Source organism: Rutilus rutilus, assembly GCF_951802725.1.
Source record: "Rutilus rutilus genome assembly, chromosome: 17".
Classification (NCBI taxonomy): Eukaryota; Metazoa; Chordata; class Actinopteri; order Cypriniformes; family Leuciscidae; genus Rutilus; species Rutilus rutilus.
Window position 1 is genome coordinate 36,772,986 of NC_140230.1, and position 19,549 is coordinate 36,792,534.

At 39.0% G+C, this 19,549-nt stretch overlaps 1 protein-coding gene across 3 annotated transcripts in view; it reads left to right on the forward strand.

Moving 5' to 3' along the window:
- The first annotated feature begins 1,047 nt into the window (after positions 1-1,047).
- Positions 1,048-19,549, forward strand: part of septin7b (septin 7b) — a 29,918-nt gene continuing 11,416 nt past the window's right edge. For 2 of the 3 annotated variants that reach the window (XM_084384990.1, XM_084384992.1), the window contains exons 1-4: positions 4,830-4,963; positions 9,092-9,198; positions 13,521-13,621; positions 14,205-14,339. In XM_084384990.1, the coding sequence (XP_084241116.1) occupies positions 4,954-4,963; positions 9,092-9,198; positions 13,521-13,621; positions 14,205-14,339 (353 nt within the window). In that variant the 5' untranslated portion in view covers positions 4,830-4,953. Of the gene's footprint in view, positions 1,145-4,829; positions 4,964-9,091; positions 9,199-13,520; positions 13,622-14,204; positions 14,340-19,549 lie in introns of those variants that run through there. The other variant, XM_084384991.1, reaches the window with a different exon arrangement.

The window sequence follows — 19,549 nt, forward strand, 5'->3', positions numbered from 1 at the left end:
AACATTTGGATTTCAGAATAAGAGTCTTTGACGAGCACTTATTGTAGCAGAAATCATATTAAAAAAGGTTTAATATATATATATATATACAAAAATTTTTTTTTTTTTTTTTTTGTGGCACTAATCACATGTATAATGGCAGTTGACAGTATATAACTCATTCATTTTGTGTATTTTTCTTTCATGACTTTTTTCTCTTTTATTATCTATATGTTGTTCTCTGAGTTAAAAAAAAAGTTTCGTGATGAAAACTATAACATTGGGAGCCATTGATTTTAAAGTATACTGTGAATAGAACATTTATTATTTTATAGGAGATTTTGTAGGAAATTTTATTTATTTTATAAGCTCATAATTTCTAACCAATTATAGATAAGTAATCTCTCCATTTAAACCTAAATATTGATGTATAATTACTTTATTCTATCAATAAAACAACCACATAATTGTATTGATTGAGTCATTTATTTATTTATTTTTACTTTTGTGAAACGCTATTAATGCTACTAAGATAAAACTGCAATTTTACTGGTAACAGTGTTTTGGTTTAAAACGTTTAAAAGACATTTAGTTAAGTTTATTCTATAGTTTATTTTACATATGATGTAATACAAAAAGAAATTAAAAGTACGATTCATTTTAAAATAGCAAATAGTAAAAGAACTTTCATACTATTATATACTTTTTAAAAAATAAATTATAATAAATATTTAATCATTGTATGCTTGTAGTACAAGTAGTACTACAAGCAAACCGTGAATAAATATTTATTTATATTCATAAGCATTCGATGATTATTAATTAGTATTCATAGCCTACCATCACTTTAGAAATTATATATTTGAGTAATAAGGGGAAAAAAATATTTTACAAAATTATCTTCTTGTCTTTCTGGTCGGCCCATAGGGATCTGCCTCAGGGAGGTGTGAATGCGCACTTAATATCGCGAGATTTATTGATTTTCCTGGCTATTGGGCTATTCACCAAAGTCGAGGCACGTATTTTGCGTAATCAAACTCCACTCATGTGACCGGTTTCTACGCCAATGGCGTAGCAGAGTTTCGCGGAAGTGGTAACAAGGGGAATGTAGGGCTGCCAAAGAACGATCGGTTTCTAAAGCGGTATTTGAACATCAACATCATGGGTAAGTTCTGATCACTTTTACGATATACCATCTACCAAAAACATCGCCGTTTGAGGATCGGTAACGTTTATCGGGAGCGTTTCGGTAGTTTAAATCGACGCTCGCGACTGGCGCGTTTGCTTTTAGTGTAATTTAACGTTCGGTTAGTGAGAGCGCGCGAGGCATTTCCTGTCAGGTTTTTTCCTCTCGAACGAAAAACGGCGTAACGTTCGTTAGAATTTAATGAACCAAATAAGTATTTAATTTAATGAGTCAAAATTAACCAAATACACCCAAGTTTTCACAATTCTTAAACATCACACCCACATACTTTGCAGAAATAACGTCACTTATATATATTTTTAGAACATAAGCAAGCTAATGTTGGTTAGCAGCTAATCACACAACTGCTGAATTAACGCAGCTGTTCAATTTCTGTGTTATGTTTAACTTACTTGTTAAATAGATGTTTTATTAGTTATAACGAAAGTAAAGAATGTCGTGCAGAGATGATATTTAGGGTGGATAGATAAAGTTACCGGTTTGAAAACTGAACATTCAGTGTTGCTCTACAGTTTGTTTTTATAATCGCCATAATAATCTAACGGTAATCTTAAAAGCTGTTTACATTAAATTAGTCATTTCTATCACTCCAAATGCCACTCATACCTGCTGATGTTAGGATTTAGGGATGGATAAAGCTCAAATAATGTTTTTGTTTCCATCTATTTGTTGAATACAGTATATTTGGTGGATAAAAGCAGACATAATCTGCTATTAAATGCTATTTTCCTCAGTTAATTCCTTCAGATGAAAGCAGATTGTGTATGTCATTCAGTTTGCGGTCAGGCTCTCACATCCTGTACTCAGATCTGTGTTAAACACTGCACACTTCACCCAGTTTGACACCAGGTTTGTGTAGTTTAGTTAATGTGTGGCTTTAGTATTTGGCTTTACTTTAGTCTCGGCTTCTCGTTGCATATTTTGAGAGCCTCAGAGACTCATTAAAGCAACACTGTAAAGGGCGATCATGAGATGGATTGCTAAAAGAATCATGCAGAATAAATGATGCTGTGACATTAAAGGGGTCTGTGATTGTGCTGCCAGCACCAGTGATCACAAACACAGTTCGGTCACACACTTTAGAGCGTCTTGACTGCTTTTATTTGACTTTATATCCAAATGAAAGAGAATTTAGCTGAATCGTTTCACATTTTGCTCTCAAATCAAAGCTAGAATTCATAACATAATTCATATGTAGGCACAAACTCATTTCAAGTAGAGAAAGAGACAGGGAGTGAGACAGGTAGAGAGACAGACAGACAGGGTGTGAGACAGGTAGAGAGAGACAGACAGGGAGTGAGACAGGTAGAGAGACAGACAGACAGGGTGTGAGACAGGTAGAGAGAGACAGACAGGGAGTGAGACAGGTAGAGAGACAGACAGACAGGGTGTGAGACAGGTAGAGAGAGAGACAGGGTGTGAGAGGTAGAGAGAGAGAGACAGGTAGAGACAGACAGACAGGGTGTGAGACAAGTAGAGAGAGAGACAGGTAGAGACAGGGTGTGAGACGAGTAGAGAGAGAGAGACAGGGTGTGAGACAAGTAGGTAGAGACAGACAGAGACAGGGTGTGAGACAAGTAGAGAGAGAGAGACAGGGTGTGAGACAAGTAGGTAGAGACAGACAGAGACAGGGTGTGAGACAAGTAGAGAGAGACAGGTAGAGAGAGAGACAGGGTGTGAGAGGTAGAGAGAGAGAGACAGGGAGTGAGACAGGTAGAGAGAGAGACAGGGTGTGAGACAGGTAGAGAGAGACAGACAGAGACAGTGTGAGACAAGTAGAGAGAGAGAGACAGGGTGTGAGACAAGTAGATAGAGAGAGACAGGTAGAGAGAGAGACAGGGAGTGAGACAGGTAGAGAGAGAGACAGGGTGTGAGACAGGTAGAGAGAGACAGACAGAGACGGTGTGAGACAAGTAGAGAGAGAGAGACATGGTGTGAGACAAGTAGATAGAGAGAGACAGGGAGTGAGACAGGTAGGTAGAGACAGACAGAGACGGTGTGAGACAAGTAGAGAGAGAGAGACATGGTGTGAGACAAGTAGATAGAGAGAGACAGGTAGAGAGAGAGACAGGGAGTGAGACAGGGAGTGAGACAGGTAGGTAGAGACAGACAGAGACGGTGTGAGACAAGTAGAGAGAGAGAGACATGGTGTGAGACAAGTAGATAGAGAGAGACAGGTAGAGAGAGAGACAGGGTGTGAGAGGTAGAGAGAGAGAGAGACAGGGTGTGAGACAAGTAGAGAGAGAGAGAGACAGGTAGAGAGAGAGACTTGATTTCAGTCTCCATCCACCTATTTGTAAGTGCATTGTGGGATATCGCATTAAAAAATGCTGGCTTGAAACACTAAGATGCATGTAAATGATGAAACTGCACAGAAAGAACCGTATGCGCTTTAATTGCGGTGGATAAATGTTTAATCTGATAAGAAGACGCGCTAAAACTACGACGGAAACACATTTACTGAATAAATCCCTCAAACCTCATGTGACTTTCCCTCAGCGTCGGCTGTGATTGGATAGCTGGAGTAACCAGTGGACCAATGGCGTCGCAGCGTCTCTAATGTTGGTTTGGTGTTTCTGAAACGGCGGAGTCGAAGTGTGTGATCAGAATGATCTGGTGTATTTCCCTCCAGAAGCGTCTCACACACACACGAGACGAGTGTGTTCCCGAACACCAGAGAACGTCTGACGCTCGAGACACACTCGTTTATGATGAGCCACGTTGCAGAAACTTAGTTTATTACTGATATTTTGCATCAATTTCCCACGTGATGATTTTGACTCTTGAAGACGTGGAATATGGTCTAATGCAATATTCCAGTTCTGCACATAAGTTGAGTTCGCAGCGTTGGATGAAACACACTGAGCCTTTCATGGAAATGTTGTGATTTATATTTTTGTTTGGTGAGTTATTGTGAGGAATATTCCACGTGGAGTTTTAAAGGGGGAAAGGCATCCATTCAAACATCCTGTATCAATTTTTACATGCCAAATATGATCATTATCCTGGAGCATTTTAATATTTAAAGGCAGCTAAATATTTCAATATACAAACAAAGACCCAATTTATATTGCGAAATGTAATATTATATGCGTGTTTTTTCTACTTAATTTAGTACAGTAATGTTAAATGTATTTATAAATATCTTATTTAAATAAAAATAAAAATTATATTATTTTTATTTTATTTTATTAATACAATTTTTTTAACACTTTTTTTTTTTTTTTTTTTCTCTAAACTGTTTGTGCATGTTTGATTTGACTTACCAATTTGGTTTAAACCTTGTTTCTGTTCCTATTAAAGCTACCAGCTAATCTCTGTTTCAATCTTAAGCATTTGGCATGAATTTTGGGGTGTGTATAAATAGTTATAACTCTGTGCGTGTCATAAATTTCTGTCTCTCTTTTTTTTTTTTCTTCTCTCCCTTCTCATCCCAAAATGCTGTTCGTTGCTGACCTTCCCTGAATCTCCATGTTTCATCTTATAATCCAAACACACAGCTGTAAGTATGACCAGTTCATTTTCATGCACAGTAAACACCTTCTATTGGCTTATTCAAGAGTAAAGATTGTATTATTTACGGTGCAACTCTCCCTTATCAAACGTCTGTCTGTGTGTGTGTGTGTGTGTGTGTGTGTGTGTGTGTGTGTGTGTGTGTGTGTGTGTGTGTTCAGCAGCAGAAGAACCTGGAGGGATACGTGGGCTTCGCCAGCCTCCCGAACCAAGTGTACAGAAAGTCTGTGAAGCGGGGCTTTGAGTTCACGCTGATGGTTGTGGGTAAGAAACACATTTGTTGAATGTATTGATTTCAATCTTCATCTACAGAACCACACACTAATGAAGTTAGCAGCACTTCGCGGTGGACTCGCTGTGCGCTCCAGTCATAATGACCACTCGAGAAGCTTCCGGTCGAGTTTTGAACGCTTGCCAGGTTGAGACTACATTCTTGACATTTGGTCTGAATGCTGTTGGGAAAACCACACAGGAAGCTAGGGTGGAATGGCAGTGATTTCACATCCTGTTCATCTTGAAAAATGCAAGGGCTGTGCAGTGAAGAGCACTGACGGTTTAGAAAGTGAGTGTAGGTTTGAAGGTAATTCTTTTACAAGTGATACAGGATCTGTGCTGTTATTTTTATAAGATTAGTCTGAAAGCGTACGGGACGGTGTTTTCTTTGGCCTTGCGTGCGAGCTGTGGTTTTTGTAGACGACATCCCCTGACCCGAGGACTCGTGGCTGAGTTATTCCCACAAGTGAAAGGCATTATTTGTGGTCTTTTCAGCTGCAAAATATTTATATAACGGTCTATGAGCAGAGCCGCTAGACTTGTTCATCACATAATATCCCAAAACAGGGATCGACAAGGACAAGTGGGACAAGTGGGCTTTTTGAAGGGGCAAGTGAAAGAGAATTTTACTTGTAACCTGATTAAAACATCAATAACAAAAAAATAACGAGTGAATCACTAGGGCTGAGTTTTAATCGATTCTCATTTTTGTGAACCGATATCGATTCTTAAATCCCAAGAATCGATTAGTCCTGTTTTCAGCTGATGAATGAATGTAACATTGTAGCGCATCCCATCCAATAAATCACAATAATCTTTGTGCTTTGTTACTATTGATATGAAACAAAGTCTCAGATTTCAAATTACGTCCATTTTCTTACGAAATTCAAAAACATAAATAGCGTTTTGTCGCAGTGGCGTGAGATCGCTCTGGCTCAGCTCTAGAGAAGCACATGATCTTCTCTTCCGCCTTAATGACACCAGTTACAGCGCGAGATAAACATGAATGAGCTTCTGAAAGTGTGTTAAAAGATGGAGTACAACTTATCGAAGTCCGTATCATGTGACATGGAGTCGCTCAGTGTTTCAACCGTGGAAAGAAGTTAGAAAACAATGTCATGTAACGTCACATTTACCTCAGAAAAACCATATCCAGTGGCCATAAACTCGTTAGTCAGCGAGAATAATTAACTCTAGAGAGGAGCATTTTGCTAAATATATGCACCATATTATGCATTCATTATAATTTTTAATGTTCTTCAATATTTAATGCATGTTTGAATAAATCTGGAAAGTTTTTTATGACAGCCACCATTTCAATTTTTATATAATTTCATATAACTTTATTATTATTAAAATAAATAAAAGTGTATTTTAAGTGTTTGTAGACAAATCCGTTCATTTTTACCTTCAATATTATAGTAGGCTAATGAAGCCTATAGGCTACAACTGACTCCCACAGTTTACAGCATTAGTGAAGAGATTTGTTTTCCTTGAGAAAATTTGCCATGTGTTGCACCTGATATCCAAAATAATCAATATTGAATCAAATCGAATCAAAATCGAATCGAATTGTGAAATTTGTGTCAATACCCAGCCCTAGGAATCACCAAACGTGAGAATGATTCTGCATTCATTCATTCATTAGTGTAGGTGGCGATTGATAGTGAATAATAATATGTGACCCTGGATCAGTAAACCAGTCTCGAGTCACACGGGTATATCTGTGGCAATAGCCAACAGTACATTATATGGGTCAAAATTAACGATTTTTCTTTTATGCCAAAAATCATGAGGATATTAAGTAAAGATCATGTTCCATGAAGATATTTAGTGAATTTCCTACCGTAAATATATAAAACATGTATTATTGAGAGTGAATGCAGCACAATCGCCAACATAAATGCACAACTTTAAAGGAGATTTTCTCAATGTTTTGACTTTTTTGCACCCTCAGATTCCAGATTTACAATAGTTGTGTTTCAGCCAAATATTGTCCTATCCTAACAAACCACACATCAATGGAAAGCTTGTTTATTCTGCTTTCAAAATGTAAAAAAATGACCCATGTGGTTTTGTGGTCCAGAGTCACATGTAATGTACTGATGGTAACAAGGTTGTGCTGTTGAGGCTCACGCAGAAATGGAAACAAATGAGTGCAGCTCACACAAAGACACTGTGAACATCACTGCGGTAAACATTAAAAATGTGCAGTTTATATATTTATAACATTTGATAAAGTTAAGCAACATCACACGAACAGGAGTGCAGAATACCATCACGATTGAAAATGTGACACTGATTTCATGACAGTTCAATAAACAAGTAATTCATATTAAGTCACTTACATTTTAGACGCAGTATTGAATGTTTTTGTTCTATTTCAGCAGCGAAAATAGTTCCAAAGAAAGATCATAGCAGAACCATAAACGCATCTCACAGGAAATGTGTTTTCATTCCTGAATGAATCAGTTGTGTGAAAGAATCGGTTGAGTCAAAGACTCAGTGACTCATTCATAAACAACTGCCTCATTCCTGAACGAATCAGTTGTTTGAACGAATCGGTTGAGTCAAAGACTCAGTGACTCATTCATAAACAACTGCCTCATTCCTGAATGAATCAGTTGTGTGAACAAATCGGTTGAGTCAAAGACTCAGTGACTCATTCATAAACAACTACCTCATTCCTGAACGAATCAGTTGTTTGAATGAATCGGTTGAGTCAAAGATTCAATGACTCATTCAGAGACAACTGCCTCATTCCTGAATGAATCAGTTGTGTGAACGAATCGTTTGAATGAATGACTCAATGACTCGCTCATTAAGACGGTCCCCTGCCGCCACCTACCGGTGGTTTAGTCTCGGTTAAAATTATCATTCTTTCCAACATTTCTTATTTGTATATTCAAAAAATATTTAAAACAATCTCATAACATTATTTAATGCAGTTCTAAATTTTCAGTGTAAATTGATTGGTAACAGACCTTTAGTGTCTTATTATTCTAATTTAATTGATAAAATTTAAGAATTTAAAATATAAGATGAAGCATATATTTAAACCGATTAGGGGAAGAAATGTCATTTATAAAGGTTAAAATATCATAAATATGCAGATTTAAATGTGTCAGCGCTGACTGAACACTGATGAGAATATTGCTTCAGAATAAATTATATTTACAACACACACACACACACGAAAAAGTCTTTTTTTTTTTTCCTAAACAAGCTAATTTTTTACTCGTCCAAGTGAATGACTGGTTTACTTTGAAGCACATGAAGAGAGTTAATGTCGAGCCCTGCAATATTTAACTGGTTTTCCGTCATTAATAACGTCTCTTGCTGATCTGTAATACAAATTGGCCGGGCAGGTGGACTTTACCCAGTTGTTCTTGCATTAGCGTTTGGGTTTGGACCAGGGCCAGGTCTGTAACGAGGCCAAACGCTCGCCCTGCCAGAGGCGATTCACTGTAGTGAATGTGTTGAACTCTGCGTGAGAGCGTGCGCATGAATGTGCCACGCTCTATTAGCTCTAGCCTTCATCAGCGCTCATCCGGTCTCCCTGGTTTAGTCCCGCTGCTCCTGCTCTGCGTTCACACTTTAATGCTAAATACCTGATAATGCATCACCACATCGAGTCGGTCATGTTTGACGTTTCGAAGCGGTTACGATTCTGGAGACATTGAGGATCCCCATTTTGTTTGTTTAAAATCCCCCTGTGGTGAAAATCAAGCTTTTAATGTTGTTTATTTGTGCATGTGGTGTTTTTAATATGCTTTAATTATTAACAATGTTGAAAACAGCTGATCTGCGGCTTATATTTTTGGGGGAAACAGTGAAACGTTTTGATGAATTGAACATTTGAAAGAGAAATCTTTTTTAACATTATAAACGTTTTTACTGTCACTTTTTAACCCGTTTTGAAAGCATCCTTCCTGAATAAAGTATTCATTTGTTTCAAATAAAAAAATCTTACTATAAATACGAAATCTTTATATAAAACCAAAGCTCATCTAAAACTCTTTTGCTCTCTTTCAAGCACTGGTGTTTCTTACAGTTTTTATAGGATGTTGCACTGAATATTAGCCTCACGTCTCTCTCTATTGTCTGTCGTTTCTCCAGGAGAGTCAGGGTTGGGAAAGTCCACGCTGATCAACTCTCTGTTCCTGACGGATCTGTACTCCGGAGAATACCCCGGGCCTTCGCACAGAATCAAGAAAACAGTTCAGGTATAAAGCCCAGTTCTGTCTGCTAAGATGCTGCTTGTTTCTCATCAGTTGTGCACTGGGAAATATCTACATAACGACTCGTTTCCACTGAGCGGTGCGGTACGGTGCGGTTCGGGACGGTAAACCCTGATCCGGCTTGCGTTCCCACTGCCAACAGTGCCCTTACTTGATAGGCGTGGTGTAGCCTCTGCCGGAAAGAAGCGTTCGACGTCATTTTCGCGCGAAGAAGAAAGCGACATAAACAACAATGGATGACATACAGCAGATCTTGTTCTTGCTTCTCGACATGTGACTGTTTGTCACAAGAAGACAAGCGCCGACAGTAGGCGTTTCTCAATACCAAGTACGCAAAGTTGGGACTGAGGAGAATGACTCCCGAGGACGCGAGTCCGGTAATTCTGCAAATGCAACAGCGCGTTCTTGAAAGCGCCACTCAGCTCGCTCTGCTACTCCGCTTATCTCTGTGTGTATATTTTAGGCAACAATAAACCGAAATATGTTATAAAACACCACACTGCCTCTTTTCATTTTCATTTAAAGAAATCTTAGGCTGCGTCTACATTAATCGGGATACATTTGAGAACGGTGTTTTCGTTTATAAACGCTCTCCGTCCACGCGAGCGTTTCCAGGCGTTCTCGGACGTTTCAGTGCGGATGAGAAACTTTTGAAAAACGCCTGAAAACGCTAAATGCACCTTTACTTGCGCATGCGTAAAAACCCACAAAAGATCACTGAGATGATTCAGATGGGAAATAAATAAATAATGAAGTTATCGCGCAATTCTTCTGACAGGATCATTTTATTTAGAAAAATATCTCACGATTCACTGTTTGGTCTGGAACGCGCCTGCTCTCGTCGCGCCGCAGGACAGCAGATGTGAGTAAGTTCTGTCACCTCTGCAGGACTGTGATATGAAGAGTGTGCATACTGGTATAAACATGAATATCTATTGGTACAATATGCGTCACATGACTAAATTTACGTCATCGTTTTTAAATCCCTCCGGTTTAACGCGAAAACAGCGTTTGCAAATGCATCCGCTTTGGAGAGCGTTCTCATAAAGCTTTGTTTTCATTAATAAACCGCCGTCTCAGTGTGTCCACCAGGGCTCCAGACTAACTTTAGTTAGTTAGTTTAATTTAGTTAAGTTAACTTTAGTTAGTCTCGAGCCCTGGTGTCCACACAGAAGGCCAGAACCGAGAGACAAATATACGTTTTCAAACGCCTTAAACATTATAGCCACACAAATGTGGTTCAGGCTACGTATATTATATTCACTGCATGCATAACGTTAGCCTATTTATAACAAAACGAAATGTAAAACTCAACCCTGCCTCTTTTCGTTTAAATATAATATAAAAATATTAAACATTTTAATATGGCAATATGTGCATTTGTACTAAACAACAGATGTTGCAGTAAACAACATTAGTGATCATCTTCACTGTAATACAATTAAAAATGACAAAACTCAACCCAGTCTCTTTTTGTTAAATTTCAGTTTTATCAATATTAGCCATTTATAAAAGTATAAGTAAAAGGTACAAGAAGCAAACAATTCAGTCAAACATACAAAGTCAGCGCTCTTGTCTAACCTTACAACGGTGAAGTTAAATGGCTTAAATATATAGCGTTATGAAACTTCACTAAGCCCTCAGCCTAAACCATTGGCCAGGGAACAAATTATAGATTCACGAGACCAAATGTCGCCCGTTAGATCTACACAAGATGAATTATATCTCATGTTTAACCACTGCTGAGACGTCAGAGTCAGAAGGACTAGCCGAGGACAGGCTGCCCCAGGCCGGGTACGTGAGCGCCGAGCGCCCGGTGATCGCCTGGATCAAACATTCAGAAATCTTTATAAATAAACCACAGATTTGAGCTTTAAACAATTACATTCTCGCCTGAAAAACTCTTAAAACTACATTTCGTGACACAATAACAGTAGTATTATATTTCAACTGTATATTAAAAAATGGCGCTTATGTTGTCATTCCCACTGTAGCACGCTCAAGTGATGATACTCTGTCAACCAATCAGTGTTCTGCAGTGAGTACGGTACGGTTCGGCATTTTGGTACCATTTACAACGTTTGACAGTGGAAATGGAAATAATTGCATACTGTACTGTACTGTACTGCTCAGTGGAAACAAGCTATAAAGGTTATGAGAAGGCCTTGATAAGATCATAACTCGTGCAGTTCTCCAGCATTCCTCCGTCCTCCTCCAGTAACAGCTGTGCTCCTGCATGTCTGAACCTGCAGCTTTAGAGCCTCTCTCAGCATTACAGCTTCATGAGGAGTTTCTCTGCATCACACGCCACTGATACCTGTCTCACTCTCTACCTGTCTCACTCTCTACCTGTCTCACTCTCTACCTGTCTGTCTCTCTCTTTACCGGTCTCACTCCCTGTCTCTCTCTCTACTTGTCTCACACCCTGTCTCTCTCTATACCTGTCTCACTCCCTGTCTGTCTGTCTCTCTCTATACCTGTCTCACTCCCTGTCTGTCTGTCTCTCTCTATACCTGTCTCACTCCCTGTCTGTCTGTCTCTCTCTATACCTGTCTCACTCCCTGTCTGTCTCTCTCTTTACCTGTCTCTCTCCCTGTCTGTCTCTCTCTATATCTGTCTCTCTCCCTGTCTGTCTCTCTCTATACCTGTCTCACTCCCTGTCTGTCTGTCTGTCTCTCTCTATACCTGTCTCACTCCCTGTCTGTCTCTCTCTTTACCTGTCTCTCTCCCTGTCTGTCTCTCTCTATACCTGTCTCACTCCCTGTCTGTCTCTCTCTATACCTGTCTCACTCCCTGTCTGTCTGTCTCTCTCTTTACTGGTCTCACTCCCTGTCTCTCTCTCTACTTGTCTCACACCCTGTCTCTCTCTATACCTGTCTCTCTCCCTGTCTGTCTGTCTCTCTCTCTCTCTCTACCTGTCTCACTCCCTGTCTGTCTGTCTCTCTCTCTCTTTAACGGTCTCACTCCCTGTCTCTCTCTCTACTTGTCTCACACCCTGTCTCTCTCTATACCTGTCTCACTCCCTGTCTGTCTGTCTCTCTCTATACCTGTCTCACTCCCTGTCTGTCTCTCTCTTTACCTGTCTCTCTCCCTGTCTGTCTGTCTCTCTCTTTACCTGTCCCTCTCCCTGTCTGTCTGTCTGTCTCTCTCTATACCTGTCTCACTCCCTGTCTGTCTCTCTCTTTACCTGTCTCTCTCCCTGTCTGTCTGTCTCTCTCTTTACCTGTCCCTCTCCCTGTCTGTCTGTCTGTCTCTCTCTATACCTGTCTCACTCCCTGTCTGTCTGTCTCTCTCTTTACCTGTCTCTCTCCCTGTCTCTCTCTCTACTTGTCTCACACCCTGTCTCTCTCTATACCTGTCTCACTCCCTGTCTGTCTGTCTGTCTCTATACCTGTCTCACTCCCTGTCTGTCTCTCTCTTTACCTGTCTCTCTCCCTGTCTGTCTGTCTCTCTCTTTACCTGTCTCTCTCCCTGTCTGTCTGTCTGTCTCTCTCTATACCTGTCTCACTCCCTGTCTGTCTGTCTCTCTCTTTACCTGTCTCTCTCCCTGTCTCTCTCTCTACTTGTCTCACACCCTGTCTCCCTATACCTGTCTCACTCCCTGTCTCTCCCTATACCTGTCTCACTCCCTGTCTCTCTCTCTACTTGTCTCACACCCTGTCTCTCCCTATACCTGTCTCACTCCCTGTCTCTCCCTATACCTGTCTCACTCCCTGTCTCTCTCTCTACTTGTCTCACACCCTGTCTCTCCCTATACCTGTCTCACTCCCTGTCTCTCTCTCTACTTGTCTCACACCCTGTCTCTCCCTATACCTGTCTCACACCCTGTCTCTCCCTATACCTGTCTCACTCCCTGTCTCTCTCTCTACTTGTCTCACACCCTGTCTCTCCCTATACCTGTCTCACTCCCTGTCTCTCTCTCTACTTGTCTCACTCCCTGTCTCTCCATATACCTGTCTCACACCCTGTCTCTCCCTATACCTGTCTCACTCCCTGTCTCTCCCTATACCTGTCTCACTCCCTGTCTCTCTCTCTACTTGTCTCACACCCTGTCTCTCCCTATACCTGTCACACTCCCTGTCTCTCTCTCTACTTGTCTCACACCCTGTCTGTCTGCCTGTGTCTTCAATTGTTTGAAGTCATATCGAAATGCTCACAAAGGAATCGATGTGGAATCGAAAATTTTTATTTTATAACAAGTGTCGATTCCTGACCTTGATCGCGCGCCACTGATAGCCAGTGTGTGTCAGACACCTAGCGTTCGCATCAGCCGTTCGTGAGGTCACTCAGATGCTCTGTGACCGCAGGTGGAGCACTCGAAGGTGCTGATGAAGGAGGGCGGCGTCCAGCTGCTCTTCACCATAGTGGACACGCCTGGGTTTGGAGACGCCGTGGACAACAGCAACTGGTGAGAGCGACTCCGGTCGAGTGCCAGATATTATTATCTCCGCATGGTTTAATGTAGGGCTGCACAATATTGAAGAAAAATGCCATATTCGATATGCGATACGATAGCGCTTAAAGTGTGTAAAATAAACTTAAATGATCTGTAAAATATATTTAAAATGATATAACCTACATACGTGTTTCACATTCTTTTTGTGACAAGAAAACATCCCTACAGCTTCTGGCAGTGAACATCAGTGTTTTACTGTATATAAGAAGTGTTATTTTAACATCAGTGTAAACCACGGGGGTCAGGGGTCAGGTTATCCTACATTAGGGTTATTTAACAACACAAACAAATGTAAAAATAAACACTGCTTAGTTTTCACTGTATGAATTAAATATATACTGATTCAAAAGTTATTCAGCCAAGAGAAGTGAGTGATTTTCTGTCTACTGTTCAGTTATTGTAAGCCGATATATACATTTGCGATATTTCGATAATATCGATGTATAGTGCAGCCCTAATGTCAGTTTGCTTGATATAATTAGATGGTGTTCCTGTGAACCTAAAGCGTGACCTGAATCTCTGTGTTCTGCTCCAGCTGGCAGCCGGTCATTGATCACATCGACAGTAAGTTTGAGGATTACCTGAACGCCGAGTCCCGTGTGAACAGACGGCAGATGCCGGACAGCAGAGTTCACTGTTGCCTGTACTTCATCGCTCCGTCAGGACATGGGTGAGGGATCAGAGACCTAATGATCTTTATTACTCTTAAAGAGGACCTGTGATGCCCTTTTACAAGGTTTTGTTTTTGTTTTTAATGGGTTTGAATCAAGCTGACACCTTCCTGTCTCTCTCTTGAATCTAACACTGAAGTGATTAAACTGCAGTTCATCCACTGGCCACTAGAGGCCGGCTGCAGAAGAGAGTCATTACCCATAAACCCTCATGTTAAAATGCCCAACTTTACAGCAGAAAAAAATACATGTTTACAGTCTGGTGCAAAAAGTGGTTTTGGTCTATATAGCTAATGTTGCCCTTCATGACGACTGTGAGGGGGGTGAATATTTTTCTCATCCGTTTAAATTATGTTAAGCCTGAAAGTTGTGCATAATTAAGGGCGTGGCCACTTGAGTGACAGGTGGATTTCCGCTGATGTCACTACTAGCCGTTTGTCTGCTGTGTGTTAGCGTCACGTCACCTCAGCGCACATTTTCGTTTATCCGGGAGTGACACGCTGCCAAGATGGCGACCGCTGGCTCCGCCCACTTTCGGCCTCAGAAATGCTCTTCAGAAGCACTACGGGTGACGTCACGCACACTACGCTCATATTTATTTACAGTCTATGGTTTGAATGCATTATTTTCCCCATATTCTCCATTGTTGCGGCTCCTCTCTTCCCAGTCTGTCAGTAACGCTCTGTTTACTTTCTGTCTCTATAAACAGGGTACCCGCGGGGTCTTAAAAGCATTGAAAAAGTCTTAAATTTGATAATCTCAAATTAAGGCCTTAAAAGCCTTGAATTTGGTATACAAAGTCTTGAATTTCGTTACAAAGGTCTTAATTTTTGTTTGCCTTTTCTATGATTAAATTCAAACTGTAACAAAATTAGCTGTTACTAATGTAGACTAATTAAAAATTAGTCGCGTAACGTTGAGTGCACCTCGCGCTTCACGCGAAAGGTCGCGCAAAGCGCGCGCACCCGTTACGATGGTTACTAATCAGAGCTTTTCTGTTAAAAGAGCATGTTTTCTACCCGGTCTTTTCAGTAGTATCTGGCCACAACCATCCACGCGCGCTCTCTCTACATTGTTGAAGAAGCGCGGATGATCTGAAAACACAAACAATCTGGAGTTCAGCGATCTTCATTTGAGAATATCTGTCACGAGCTGCTTGCGCTGTTTGTGCGACTAAATCTGCGATCAAAATGCAGGCTGATATACAGCAGTGTTTTTAATGTTGATCATTATGCGAGCAAGAATGCAATGTTTCCCAACTATCCACACGATTTCAAATGTGACATTGATTTTATACAACAGTAAAAAAAAAAAGTTAAAAAAAAAAGGGTAACATTAAGTGATGTACTAAATTTTAAACAGGCTTATTGCTCTATTTTGCAACAAAATCTGTGGCTTTGACAAAGACAATGAGTTACCGCCACCTACTGGCGATTTTAATATCATATTTTTATTAATAATAAACGTTTTTTAACATTGAATATTTATTGAACATTGTTTTATTTAAAGCATTATTTATTTTTAAAAGTATTATAAAGGTGAAAAATGAAATGGAAAAATCGATTAAATGGGGCAAATATTGTCCCTTAATGGAAAGATGTGACTGCAGTCGTGGAAGAGAGGGGGTACGGCACTCTAAAAAATTGGAGAACTAAGGAAAAGGGATATGTAGAATTGCACAAGTGCTACTGCTAAAGAGTGCAATGTCAATACAGCCTGTTAGCTTAATTTTAATTTCTCACAAGCTTAATCGAATTGGCCTAGAGAGAATAATTATGACATTTTCTGTCTAAAGACTACATATAAAATAGTTACCAAAATTAAAGTAACTGCAGTTTGACTAAAAGTAATGACTAAACGTTGACAAAAAATGCAAACACATTTCGTCAACTAAAACTATGAAAGGCATATGTATTAAATATGACTGATAATTTAAATAAAATGTTTTATTTAATTGAAATAGTCTACTTGTACATAATTATTTTTTTAGGGTTTAAAATGTATACAGATTTTACATTTTCCCCTCATACTTCTGTCGGAATTGGTACGAAGTTGGCATTGAATTTCATTTGAAATGGTATTAAAAAGGTCTTAAAAAGCCTTGAATTTAAGTTGGAGGATCCTGGGGGTACCCTGATAAAGCTCCTCCTTCTGAAAAGCACACTGTGCTCTGATTGGTCGGCTGGATCAGTGTGTTGTGATTGGTCGAGCGTGTTTGGGAAATGTCCCGCCCCTTACCATAACCGCCAGTTTAACACACTACTAACTAACTCAACCAGGCCCCGCCCCTTTATTCTGCGTATGAATTATTATAATGAGGAATATTGTGACGTGTTCGTTCCCGGGAGAAACTCAAGACTACAGTGGAGGCGTTTCAGGAGTTCAGGAACACTGACTCTGATATAGAGAAGAACTGGAGCTTCTTCATGATCACACAGCATTACACACAGAGTATGTCCTCTTTGATAATAGGAAGAAAAACATGACCAGTGATATGTAGACTTCCAACTGAGCATCATTAATTAAGTGTAATACTGAGTTTATTCATAAATATCCACATAAATATGAAACTGTTTTCAACATTAATAATAATCATAAATGTTTCCTGTGCATCAAATCATCATATTATGTGGATCATGTGACACCGAAGACTGGAGTAATGATGCTGAAAATCACAGGAATAAATTACACTCTACTATATATTCATATAGAAAACAGATATTTTACATTAGAATAATATTTCAAAAATTTTACTGTGTTTTAGATCAAATAAATGCAGCCTCGGTGAGCAGAAGAGATGCATGTGTAGTATACCTCTGTTTATTCTTTCCCCTTATGTTTGTCAGGGTTTTTTTTTTTTCTGTTTAGAGGATTTAAAATGGGTTTCATGTAGCTGTGATTCTCCTCTTAGTCAGAGAAAACAGGAGAATGACTGTCACAGCTGTCCTCAGACAGTAGCGGATCTGTGCGCCGATGCAGTGAAGACACAGGAGCACAAGCCTGATGATGATCAGAGCTGAAGTGTGGCACACAGTCAATATCTTGATGGGTGTTGTTAACCATGATTCAAAACGGAAACCAATTGAACTGTTAAAGCTCTATAACACACAACCACTAGTAGCTTTTTATGCCAGCACAGTTTAGCATGTTTTATTGCGTTAAAGCTGCTCGATTCTGTATACATTGAAAATCAAAAAAAATTCGTTTAAATTAGAGGTCACGATTCTCCCATGATTCTGAATAAACCACTAAATAAAATAACATGTAATTTACTGGAGGTTCTGACAAAACAGTCCATTAAAAAAAAAAGTGCTTTTTGATTACTTTGAACTACTCATTTTTTGTGAATGATTCAATGACACTTGTTTCATTACTGGATGAATCAGCGTTTCTGAACAAATCTCTTGAATGATTCAATGACTCACTCGTAAAGTCTTCATTTGTTTCATTACTGGATGAATCAGCATTTTTGAACAAATCTCTTGAATGATTCAATGACTCACTCGTAAAGTCTTCACTTGTTTAATTACTGGATGAATCAGCATTTTTGAACATCTCTTGAATGATTCAATGACTCACTCGTAAAGTCTTCACTTGTTTAATTACTGGATGAATCAGCATTTTTGAACAAATCTCTTGAATGATTCAATGACTCACTCGTAAAGTCTTAATTTGTTTCATTACTGGATGAATCAGCATTTTTGAACAAATCTCTTGAATGATTCAATGACTCACTCGTAAAGTCTTCACTTGTTTAATTACTGGATGAATCAGCATTTTTGAACAAATCTCTTGAATGATTCAATGACTCACTCGTAAAGTCTTAATTTGTTTCATTACTGGATGAATCAGCATTTTTGAACAAATCTCTTGAATGATTCAATGACTCACTCGTAAAGTCTTCATTTGTTTCATTACTGGATGAATCAGCGTTTCTGAACAAATCTCTTGAATGATTCAATGACTCACTCGTAAAGTCTTAATTTGTTTCATTACTGGATGAATCAGCATTTTTGAACAAATCTCTTGAATGATTCAATGACTCACTCGTAAAGTCTTCATTTGTTTCATTACTGGATGAATCAGCATTTTTGAACAAATCTCTTGAATGATTCAATGACTCACTCGTAAAGTCTTAATTTGTTTCATTACTGGATGAATCAGCATTTTTGAACAAATCTCTTGAATGATTCAATGACTCACTCGTAAAGTCTTCATTTGTTTCATTACTGGATGAATCAGCATTTTTGAACAAATCTCTTGAATGATTCAATGACTCACTCGTAAAGTCTTCATTTGTTTCATTACTGGATGAATCAGCATTTTTGAACAAATCTCTTGAATGATTCAATGACTCACTCGTAAAGTCTTCATTTGTTTCATTACTGGATGAATCAGCATTTTTGAACAAATCTCTTGAATGATTCAATGACTCACTCGTAAAGTCTTCATTTGTTTCATTACTGAATGAATCAGCATTTTTGAACAAATCTCTTGAATGATTCAATGACTCACTCGTAAAGTCTTAATTTGTTTCATTACTGGATGAATCAGCATTTTTGAACAAATCTCTTGAATGATTCAATGACTCACTCGTAAAGTCTTAATTTGTTTCATTACTGGATGAATCAGCATTTTTGAACAAATCTCTTGAATGATTCAATGACTCACTCGTAAAGTCTTAATTTGTTTCATTACTGGATGAATCAGCATTTTTGAACAAATCTCTTGAATGATTCAATGACTCACTCGTAAAGTCTTCATTTGTTTCATTACTGGATGAATCAGCATTTTTGAACAAATCTCTTGAATGATTCAATGACTCACTCGTAAAGTCTTAATTTGTTTCATTACTGGATGAATCAGCATTTTTGAACAAATCTCTTGAATGATTCAATGACTCACTCGTAAAGTCTTCATTTGTTTCATTACTGGATGAATCAGCATTTTTGAACAAATCTCTTGAATGATTCAATGACTCACTCGTAAAGTCTTAATTTGTTTCATTACTGGATGAATCAGCATTTTTGAACAAATCTCTTGAATGATTCAATGACTCACTCGTAAAGTCTTCATTTGTTTCATTACTGGATGAATCAGCGTTTCTGAACAAATCTCTTGAATGAATGATTCAATGACTCACTCGTAAAGTCTTCACTTGTTTCATTACTGGATGAATCAGCGTTTCTGAACAAATCTCTTGAATGAT